The following is a 12,274-nucleotide window of genomic DNA, read 5'->3' on the forward strand; positions in this document are numbered from 1 at the left end:
ATATTCTAAAACTTTTCTAACCATCTCTACTTTATTAAAATGTAGATATTCTTTATACTACAGAATAGTTATCTTTGTCCTTTTTTTATTCATTTATTCAAATGCTGTTTCTGGATAATGCACAGTAATATGGTTACAATGCACACAGGTGCTAAGTTAAAATCAAATGGTACATAACATTTGGAATCACTAACATAGAATACAAGTTATCTCAAATTACACAACTATTTTGAACTTTGGCATCTATTTAACAGCAACCAGTAAATTATTTTCTATTATTAGTAGTGAGGTATATTTTCTAACTATACACAGTTAAGAAAAGATATGCATGGTACTAGCCATTGAATTCAAGTATTTGTTCCATTTTCTTACAGGATAAGCATTAAGCTATATTCTAGTTTCCTTTCTAAAAGTTTCATGGTCATATTTTACTTGTGCTTTATCAGTGAATTCAGCTTTCCTTACTGCTTCTTTAAGAGCTAAAGCTGGTTTGTTTTTTTTTAATTTTTTTTTTTTTTTTTTTTAACATTTATTTATTTTTGAGACAGAGAGAGACAGAGCATGAACGGGGGAGGGTCAGAGAGAGGGAGACACAGAATCTGAAACAGGCTCCGGGCTCTGAGCTGTCAGCACAGAGCCCGACGCGGGGCTTGAACTCACGGATCGCGAGATCATGACCTGAGCCGAAGTTGGCCGCTTAACGGACTGAGCCACCCAGGCGCCCCCTAAAGCTGGTTTTTAACTTAAGAACTGATCAAGGCTCACAATTAGTATTTTAACAATTCAAACAATTTTGAGCAAACTGGTAACTCTATGCAGCCAGATCAAGAATATAAAAATTAAAAATATCCGTAAGTCATGATTTCAATGATCCAAAGGACATAAAGTCTGCCTTAAAATACTTTTAACACTGGAGCATAAATTTTAAAAAGCTAGCTTTTATAGGTGATATAATGTCTAGTACATCAAATTAAAGAAATGCTAATACTATCTGCTTAACTGGCATATTAATTGATAAACTTCCTCATTCCAGAGTATACTCAAGTAGTAAATATCTCAATTAGAGGTGGGAGTAAAGACACTCGACTTTGGCTCTGATACATTCAGAACAAATTGAAAGGGGACATCCTCATTCATTCTTATGTTCTAAAAACACAAAACAGCCTTTTAATACGCTTAGATTACATGTTAGAGAATGAACACCATAAGGGATTTTTTTTGAGGTCTCCTTATACATGTGAATGTTTTCACTGTGTACTTATCTACAAAAGGCTGTTTTGTCTTTGTCTCTTTTCTTAAAACAAATTAGAAAAAAAAATTCACTGTGTACATATTTTTCTCTCAAAATGCAAAAATCCTAAATAGAGCTGTTTTACTGATTAGATGGTCAACTGATGCCCCATTCCCTGAGCATCAACTAATCCACAGCTGCTTTATGTTAAAAGTTTCCTGTTTGTATTTAAGGTGGGTTTGACAAAGTTTTGTGGTTTTTTTTTTAAATCATATTTCTATTTGCTGTTAAAATATGGGCTGGCCTACTGTCATATTAAGAAAAAAAAATAACAGGTTACAAAACACTGTACGATTTGTCAAATTCGTCAAATCTCAAAATTTGTTTAAAAATGTTCCCACCCCCACCATATTACCTGTAAGGACTCACAACAAAATGTTAACAGTGGTTATCTCTTGGGGGTGGTAGCATTAGGGAATAGTACACAGGGGACAGTAGTAGATAGGGGAGTGGAAAACCAATTAAATGTATTTTTAATAAAGGGGGGAAATATAGTAACAAAAGTGAAAAATATAGTTATTTAAAATGTGAACTCCAAGTGCATAAACTCCCTAGTAGCTATAAGAAGTGTCTCATGTAGATGCAATACTGTCACAGTTTAAAGACAAATATAATCACAATACAGCACTCTTACTTATCTTCAACTCACTCATAAGAAACAGTCAACTGATTATTATCGTTATGTCAAGCAATCTTTAAAAGTACAGCCAATTTTTCAAAGAATCATGATAATGGGAGACAAAAAATACCAAGATATCTGGAATAATGGGAATTAATAAAACCATTTCAGATGGTAGTTTCCTTTCCTCTTCCCCCCGCCAATGAGCAGCCAAGTTCAAGTTTATAGATTATATCAAAAGAAACTATCACATAAACATTTGTCCTGAGAGTTCTGATTTTTAGAGTACTGAAAGTAAAAAGGCATGTACTTAAATTTTCAGAATTATAAGATTTTTGAAATATGGAAAAATTCCAAATGAACTTTTTAAAATAATCACCTTGGGAGGCTATATTTATTCCAACAATGCTACTATTTGGCTCAAATCATTTGGGAAGTTTTTCTTTCATAATTACTTTCAAAGCAACTTAATATAAAGAAAATCACTCTCGAGGGCACCTGGGTGGCTCAGTCGGTTATGCAACCAATTCTTGATTTTGACTCAGGTCATGTGTCTCATGGCTTGTGACTTCGTGACCCACATTGGGCTCTGCACTAACAGTGCACAGCCTGCTTGAGATTCTCTCTCTCCCTTGAGAGATCCCTGCTTGAGATTCTCTCTGCCCCTCCCTCCCTTGCACTACCTCTCTCTCAAAATAAATAAACTTCAAAAAAAAAAAAATAATTCCCATGATCAGACAGTCACATTTTACTTTGGATATATCCCAAACCGGTGATTCAACTTGGTATGATATTCTAGTGGTTAAACTTAGCTCCAAAGGAACTTCTGGCCATTTCCAAAAATCAAACTGACATTAAGAAGATAGTTTAAGTGGCTGTATTAGGATCTAAAGGTTACGACCAATAAGGTGTTCCAGGGTAGCACTGCTGAAAAAACAACAACATAAAATCCCCCATGGTGAATACTGTAAGATCAACATTTATTTGGATGACTAAATCATGATGTTTATTTTAAAATCAGTAACAAATGCAAATCTCTAGCAGGTGACTGGTTTCTCTAGTTTCTCCACCTCTAACAGCCAGAGCACCTACTATGTGTCAGGAAATGTTTCAACCTTATAGACATAAGTATTATTAATATCTTCATTTTATAGCTGAGACAACTTGTTCAGGGTTGCACAGAGAATTAGTGGAGAAGCTACAATTCATATCCAGAGACACTGATTCCAGGGTCAAGTCTGTTACTCAGTATGTCATGTGTCCTATAACCAATAAACACCTATCCCTACATTTAAAAAAGAGGAGTATCATTTCCAAGTGGACCATTCAATGGCTACAGCTGACTCTACAGGGTACAGTTTACATATATCAGGTCCTCTCTGAATTGCTTCTGGACCCATACCTACAATTCATTATTAATACCTTTGAGTTCTACCCCAAATCTTCAGGAGAGTAAGCAGAAACAAGTCAATCAGCAAACAAGCATGAAAATCTGTGTACATTATATAAAATATTAAATGCTGACTTTCAAGTTTATATCATTTTAAATGTTTAATTTAAAATTCAACTTTACTGAATAAGACTTTTCTCTGATAGCATTAAGTATATGACTATCTCAATAATACACTGCTGGTAGGAATGTAAATTATTTTCTGTACAAATTTCTGTACTTTCCAAGTTTTTCCATTTTATAATTAGTGAGAAAAGTATTTTTCTAAAAAAAACTATTTTTCTAAAAGTATTTTTCCTAAAAATCCCAATAAACAATAAAATTTTGTAAATGGGAAATATTAATTTTTGGAATTTTTACTCAAAGAACATTAAGAGATTCAGAAAAATTTTTTAGGGGCGCCTGGGTGGCTCAGTCCATTAAGCGTCCAACTTCAGCTCAGTTGATGATCTCGTGGTTCGTGAGTTCGAGCCCCACTCAAAACTCTGTGCTGACAGCTCAGAGTGTGGAGCCTGCTTTGGATTCTGTGTCTCCCTCTCTCTCTGCCCCTCCCCCACTCATGCTCTCTCTCTCCCTCAAAAATAAACATTAAAAAAAAAAATTTTTTTTTTTAATTTTTGAGATTTAGAAGATGCATACATTGTTCATGTACATATCCCCAGGTAATTTTTAAATTCTTAGCCAAAGACACAAAATTCTTAGTGTCCTCCCCACTAAGGTATGATTTGAATCCTTGATCACAAAATTAGAAGAGACATCTGTAAATAAAAGATGTAGTATTTCACAAAACATGTAAATGAAAGAATTCAAAAAGTAAATACCATTTTAAACCTGTAACTTTGTGATCTTTACACAATTAGAAATAATCTAAAGGTAATATATCCAAACTTAATATTTTATTAAAAATCTTTGCTAAGCTTTGCATAATATATCTTTATAAATTACAATTTCAGACATCCTTAGCTATCAGTTATGCAAATCATCACGGCACTTCACTTTTTTACAATAAAATCTTTCCAACTTCAGTACCATTTTCTTCCACAGTAAAGATTGAGTGCTTCTGAGACAGAAATGCCAACACATAAAACACTTTCAAAAACTGAAGGGAGAAAAGGTAGTAACAGGAACTGAATGCTGCATTTTTTATTAAAATAACTATAGTGCTCTGTATGTGCAAAGTATCTTATTAGAAAAGTTAGACATAAGTACCTGCTGCTCCAGATTCTTGACTATAACTAATGGATGAAGAACGTATAGTTCTCAGACGTAAACTCTGGGCTCTCTCTTGCCGAGCAGCATCACAGGTCTGATTGGGGTGCCAAATCTGTTTACAGTGGTAGCAAAACTCTGTTCCACAGCCTTCTCGCCCACAAGTTAATTTTGGACAGCTAGCACATCCAAATGCTATCACAGCGTATCTTCAAAGAAGAATAAAAACGATTTAAAATGTGACATAAAAGAAGAAATATTAAGTAAAACAATTAGCCAACTTCAATGTTATTCCTGTTTTCTATTTATGCATGACCAAATAGTCATAAACTCTATCTCATCAATATAAAGGGGGGGGGGAAAGTGAACAATTCATAAATGAAGACATACAAATGGTTCAAAACATTTTTAAAGTTCCATCGTTAACTAAGATGGCAAACTATACAGTCAACTTAATCCCAATTTTATAAAAATTCTATTAAATTAGTATAATGTGCACACAGAAAACACTAGAAGGAAATACACCAAAAATCTTGACAGCCGTTTTGCTGGTTATTAGAGTTCTAACTTTCTGTTTTATATATTTATACATTTCTGACTTAAAAAAATTTTTTAATGTTTATTTTTATGCGGGGCAGGGGCAGAGAGAGAGGGAGACACAGAATCCAAAGCAGGCTTCACACTCTGAGCTGTCAGCACAGAGCCCCATGTGGGGCTCAAACTCACGACTTGTGAGATCATGACCTGAGCTAAAGTTGGACACTTAACCGACTAAGCCCTATCGGCACCCCTATACATTTCTGATTTTTATAATTACTTGTTACTTTGAAAATCAGAAAGACAAAAATATAACCTATTTAAAATATAATGACTGTGAATGAGCTATAATGACCTGAGCTAAAGTTGGACACTTAACCGACTAAGCCCTATCGGCACCCCTATACATTTCTGATTTTTATAATTACTTGTTACTTTGAAAATCAGAAAGACAAAAATATAACCTATTTAAAATATAATGACTGTGAATGAGCTATACCTATAAGTGAATGGCAAACTGCCAATTCATAAGTTTTGTGATTATCTAGTATTTATGCCTCAATTCTCATATTAATGTTTCTAAGGCACATGCTGAAAGTGCTCTTTGGTGCCGATGTCCTACCAAAAAGTACATAAACTTGAATTCTCAAGCAGAAAAAATTTTTTTTCCACTTAAAAGACTGAGAACAGTAGATTCATGACTTGCCCCAATACCTATTCTCTAAGTTAATATTTTTGTCACTTTCATGTTTATTTTTGAGAGAGAGAGAGACGGACAGAGCGAGTGTGCACGTGAGCAGGGGAGGGCTGAGAAGGAGATATAGAATCCAAAGCAGGCTCCAGGCTCTGAGCTGTCAGCACAGGGCCTGACACGGGGCTTGAACCCACGAGCTGTGAGATCATGACCTGAGCCGAAGTCAGATGCTTAACCGACTGAGCACCCCCCAATATTTTTGGCACTTTAATAATTTCTTATTTAAAATAAATTCTGAGCACTCTTGGACATTTATCCCAGAAAAATGAAAACTTATGTTCAAACAAGTACACAAATGTCTATAGCAGCTTTATTTGTAACAGCCAAAAACCAGAAACAGTTTAGATGTCATTCTTCAACAAGTCAATCAATGGTTAAACAAACTGGGGTGCATATATACCATAGACTACTACTGGAGAACAAAAAGAAACTACTGATACACTTAACAACTCTGATAAATCTCTGGGGAATTATGCTGAATGAAAAAAGTCCGTCTCAAAGTTATATATACTGTATTATTCCATTTATACATTTTTGAAATGACAACGTTTTAGAAATGGAAAACTGACTAGAGGTGGCCACAGGTTAAGGGATGGGGTAGAGGAGCCAACAGGGTGTGATACAGGTGGATGTATTTATAAAAGAACAACAGGTATATGACTAAATATACATACACACACCAGTAAGTACAAGTAAAACTGGGGGAATTTAAGATTGGTAGATTATATATCAATGCCAATATCCTGGTTGTGATGTTGTCTTATAGCTTTGTAAAATGGTACCACTGGGGCAAACTGTGAAGGATACACAGGATTTCTCTATTATTTCTTATAATTACACATGAATCTATAATTATCTCAATAAAAGTTTACAATAAAAAAATGTTTAGGGGATTCTGGTTCTCTTTGAAAGAGACACAAACAAGTCTCATTTATATATAAGAAGCTTTCGGGGCGCCTGGGTGGCTCAGTCGGTAGGGCGTCCGACTTCGGCTCAGGTCATGATCTCGCGGTCCGTGGGTTCAAGCCCCGCGTCGGGCTCTGGGCTGACAGCTCAGAGCCTGGAGCCTGTTTCAGATTCCGTGTCTCTTTCTTTCTTTCTCTGATCCTCCCCTGTTCATGCTCTCTCTCTGTCTCAAAAATAAATAAATGTTAAAAAAAAATTAAAAAAAAAATATATAAGAAGCTTTGTAAATATCAAACATTTCCTTTTGCCTGGAACCTTGGGAGTTTCCAGGGTTCCTTTTGTTATGGGCAATAAAATTTAAACAGTAACTGTCACTGAGATTTTTATTAAATTTCAAAATAATCTACAAAATTGTAAAGTTTTAATAGTCAAGAAGTTCCTCCACTTTTGGACCCTTTGCTTCCTTAATATCTTATATCTTACCCTTTAAACTTAAATTTTACATCTTAAATTCCATTTTATTTTTGATAGACCAATTCTGCAATTACCACTATCTATCATAAATATGTCCAAGCATGACTAACTCAAAGGTAATTTATGTATCAGCGTCAGGTAATTTAGCAAAGTTTAATTTTCCTGAGGGCTTATTCATTGCATTCTCGATAAAAAGAAAAAAGTCCTCAAAGACTCTACACTTTCTCTTCTACAAATTATAATCCTAAGCAGTCTTTAAGGTAGTAATTTCACTGAAAAGGAAATGACCTTCTCTTCTAAAACTCTTTTCTAACCTAGCTTTTCTTGAAGGAAGGAAGGAAGAAAAGGGACACAGGGAAATCTCTGTGTGTATGCAGGGGACAATGATACTAAGACCGACTGTTTTTTAAGGCCAGTCACAATTATAAAGGCAGAAGAAAAATTTAGGTTACCTGGTCCAAATTCCACTTCTACCCCCTATTACTGAATAGTTTCATGTAAATTACATCATCTCCCTACAGCTAAGTTTTCCCAAAAATATAACAGGGACTCAAGAAGTTTGGCTTAGGCTCAGTAGTCCCCCAAAATCAACTTCAGCTTTAGCCTTGATCTTTAGAATGCCAAATAAGCAATTCACCATTTCAGTGACATTTCTAGTATCTCTGCACCTGTGTTTGATTAATGACCATGTGATCATACAAGTTACTATCCTTTCTACAGCAATATAAATAATGTATGCCATTCTGGATTATTAGTATCTGAATATTCATTGTAAAATAACCATTAGTAGGCATTCTAGACAGAATAAAAATCTTATGGCTTTATATGGTGAAATTTTACTGGACAACTTAAGTATAAATGTACATAATGTTGGAAAAATAAAATGCAATAATTATTAGTGATGACTGTGAAAGCCAAATTTAGATACAAACTAAAGAACTTTCAAACAATTAAATAGGGAATCAGATTTACAGTTAATATGAACATTGAGAGTGCTATAACAGAATTTAGGAAGAATATAGCCTTTCTGAGTAAATAAGTATTTATAAAAAATATATGAGGTAGATGAACAGAAAATAGGTTATATCAGGGCGCCTGGGTGGCTCACTCGGTTAAGGATCTGACTCTTGATTTCAGCATAGGTCATTATCTCACAGTTGTGGGATCAAGCCTGGTGTTGGACTCCACACTGAACATAGAGCCTGCTTAAGATTCACTCTCCTTCTCTCTCCTTCTGCCCCCTCCCCTGCTTGCACTCTAAAATAAATAAAATTAAATTTAAAAAAGAAATTAGGTTATATTGTAATTCTAACCTCAGTTGAAGGTTGTTCAGTATACTACTATATCACTAAATAAAACTTTTAAGAATTGACATACTTTTTAATTAATGATTTAAGCTATGAATCTTTTAAGAAAAAGTCCTTATTAGAGAATTCTTCACATTTTGACAAGAAGAATGAAAAACAGAATGTCAATTTTGCCATTTTAAAATTTCATGACAAGATGCAGTGTATGGGTGGCTCAGCCAGTTTAGCAACCAACTTTGGCTCAGCTGGTGATCTCACCGTTCATGAGTTCAAGCTCCACATCAGGCTTTTGCTGTCAGCACAGAGCCTGCTTCGGATCCTTTGTCCCCTACCCTGTCTTCTCTGCCCTTCCCCTAATTTCACATGTGCTGTCTCTCAAAAATAAACATTTAAAAAATAAAGTAAAATAAAATTTCATGACATGAGAATTTCCAAAATCTGATACAACATCCATGAAAACACAAAAGGGTATGGCAAGAAAACTGAGATCTCAAAACGCATTTTATTCTCAATAATCAAACTTCAAACAGTTCATAAACTGCTTTAAGATGAAAATTCCTTACAGTTTTGAGTCTAAAGACTTAAGCTTGTTGAAAATAACTGCTTATAAGTATTGAATATCTCTACTTAGAATTTTTTAAATACACAGTATAATTATCAGGAGCAAACTAAACAGCTGACATGTAGACTAGTATTCTACAGTATGTCAGACACTTAACATTTGATTATTTTTTAAATTATTTTTTTAAATAAAATTTTATATTGGGGCACCTGGGTGGCTCAGTTAGCTGAACATCCGACTTTGGTCATGATCCCACAGCTCGTGAGTTCAAGGCCCGAGTTGGGCTCTGTGCTGACAGCTCAGAGCCTGGAACCTGCTTCAGATTCTGTCTTCCTCTCTCTCTGCCCCTCTCCCATTTGTGCCATGTCTCTCTCAAAAATAAACACTAAAAAAAATTTTTTAAGGACACCTGGGTGGCTCAGTCGGTTGAGTGCCTGACTTAGGCTCAGGTCGTGATCTCACAGTTCATGGGTTCAAGCCTGCATCAGGCTCTGTGCTGACAGCTCAGAGCCTGGAGCCTGCTTCGGATTCTGTGTCTCCCTCCCTCTCTGCTTCTCTCCTGCTCACGCTCGCTCTCTCTCTCGAAAATAAACATTACAAAATTTTTAAAAATTTTTAAATATAAAATTTTATATTTACTTTTGTATCCTCTAAGTTCATCACACCATAATTAGTGATATTTGACTTTGGCCTTGGAGCAATATTAATTTGACATCTGGTCATTTGGCATTTGTTGAAAATGTAGGTTAGATGCATCTCAAAAATTAGGATATAATACTAAAAAGAGTTGTGATACATAAATAAAACTGTGTGTGTGGTTATACAGGAAGAGCGAGAGAGAGAGGAGAGAAAGAGGTGGGGAGAAAGGAGGGAGATGGGGGGAAAAGAATTTGTTCATAGCACGTATGTACTCAAATATTAGAGATAAAGTAATAAGAAAAAGTGTATCAAACTTGTTTTATGCTACTTCTCAGTATTTTTTTTAAAGGAAAAGCTAAGAAATCCAATCCCAGAACTAAACATTCACGTCCCATTCAATCTGTTCAAATCACAAAGAAAAATAGGTTTATCTTTCCTAATTCTGTTTTCATGAATGTATATTTTGATTACAAGTTAAGGCAGTCTACCAGTTTTTTCTTATGTTAACAGTTATTGAGTACTTACTACATAAGTGTTCGTGTTCATACATATTCAGTCCTAATAATAACTTTGTTAGGCACATTCTATAATACAGCAAGAATTAAATGTACCTAGCATCCACACGTTTTTGAAAGCAAAATGTTAGGCCTTTTGAAGATGATTTTCACTGTGTGCGAGCTGAACTTTTTTTCCATTGGAAAACAGCTCTCAAATTATAGTGGAAGCCAATGGTAAAACTAAATATAAAATGCTTCCTTTAAAGAAAAATTTCAGGAGTCTCTCTGCTCTGACGCATTAAGTGTTATGTGGGAAAAGTACACCCTCAGATGTCAGAGATAAGTGAATAATACTAGTTAACTAAACATCTTTGGCTTGAACAGTATTCACATCTTGGTTTAAAAGATACCCCATTTCCTTCTACAATCCATTATTTAACTCAAGTCTTACTTTCCATCTCTATTCTTTCTACTTAAAATGTTTTTTTTTAAGTTTATTCACCCATTTTGAGAGAGCAAGCATGCAAGCAGGGGAAAGGGGGAGACGGGCAGAGAGAGAGAGAGAGAGAGAGAGAGAGAATATCCCAAGCAGGATCTGCACTGTAAGTGCAGAGCTGAATGTGGGACTTGAACTCACAAACCCAGGGGATCATGACGAGCTGAAATCAACCACCCAGGCACCCCCCCTACTTAAAATGTTTAAGCCTCCCTATTTAGCAGGAGTGAAGGGATAGGAAGAAACGGGAAAGATGCAAAGGGATTCGAATAGGGCAGTCTTTCCAGAAATATTTTCTGTTCACTGAATTGCTAACAGGAGGTCTATACTAACAAGTACTCAATGGTCAAGTTAGGAAAATGCTAAGCAGAATTACTTTTTCATTTTTTTTCTTTGTTAATCCTAGGATTTTCTTAAAAAAAATTTTTTTAACATATCAATGATCAGTAGACAGTGATTTCCAGAATTTATTTCACCATGATGTCTATTTCCTGGTAGAGTTTCGCAGTACTAGAGTTCTACAAATTACACTAATGATCACACTTAGGAAGTAGGGATACCAGCTAGGATAGTATAGTCTGTCTATAGCAAATTCCTCATGAAGGAACAAGTAAAAAGAACAATAGATATATTTCATATGAAATGTAATCCTAAGAAAGATATAATAGTCCCCAATAAAAATATTTAAAAGTGAGAAAAAAGAAGAACGATTATCTAGGAATCAAAGATACATTTTTTGCCCCAAAGGTAAAATTTAACACAACCTTTAGAGAACAAAGAAAACATAATCACAAATACCCAAACTATTTGATCCAGATAAGGGGAAAAGTAAAATTTTGTATCAAAATCAACAGGCTCATGTTTCCACTTGCTAAAAGTTACTATTATTCTATGGAAAAGGAGTAACTTGCTTAATATATTTGGAAAAGTGTCTAGGTAATGTGAGGCTCATCTCCTGGTTCCCTCTTTCAGAAGCTGCTTACTTCCTACAGAGGACGAATTCTGTTGTGCTTTCCACTACATGCTCCAGGGGAGGCTTACAGTTGTTAAGAACTGCCCAGACTATTTGGAGAAGTCAGTCTTATTTAGGAGTGGAGTGTAAGCAAGCTATTCTGGCTGCACATCTAAAGCCACATTCTTTAGTTAACTAATTAGTAGAGAGAGCTGACATGTCTCCTGTCATATCAACTTGGTTCTGAATGAAGGTTTGAGGGAACATTTTTATTGATTCCCTTAAAACTCCATCAAAAATCTTAGTATCATAACAATGTCTGGTATAGCAGAAGTTTATACTGAATCACATAGCATTAAAATCTATCTAGATCAATTTTATGGTTAGGAAGAATAATTTAAAAAAGAGCAAACTCTCAGCCCAAGGTACTTTCAAACTCCCAGAATACTTTTATGAATGTCTATTCTAACAGATACAACTTACCGCTAGTTATGAATTACAACTTCCACTGAAACATGGTTTACTCATGATGGTTCCCTATACACAAAACCTGCTGTTTTCTAAGTCACATGTACTTGTTT

At 35.0% G+C, this 12,274-nt stretch overlaps 1 protein-coding gene across 2 annotated transcripts in view; it reads right to left on the minus strand.

Annotated features, from left to right (window-relative positions):
• RNF19A (ring finger protein 19A, RBR E3 ubiquitin protein ligase) overlaps positions 1–12,274 on the minus strand; it is a 56,464-nt gene that overhangs the window by 14,246 nt on the left and 29,944 nt on the right. For both annotated transcript variants that reach the window (XM_058698698.1, XM_058698697.1), the window contains one exon: positions 4,570–4,778. In XM_058698698.1, the coding sequence (XP_058554681.1) occupies positions 4,570–4,778 (209 nt within the window). The remainder of the gene's footprint in view (positions 1–4,569; positions 4,779–12,274) is intronic.

This window comes from Neofelis nebulosa, chromosome 14, assembly GCF_028018385.1.
Source record: "Neofelis nebulosa isolate mNeoNeb1 chromosome 14, mNeoNeb1.pri, whole genome shotgun sequence".
In the NCBI taxonomy this organism is placed as follows: Eukaryota; Metazoa; Chordata; class Mammalia; order Carnivora; family Felidae; genus Neofelis; species Neofelis nebulosa.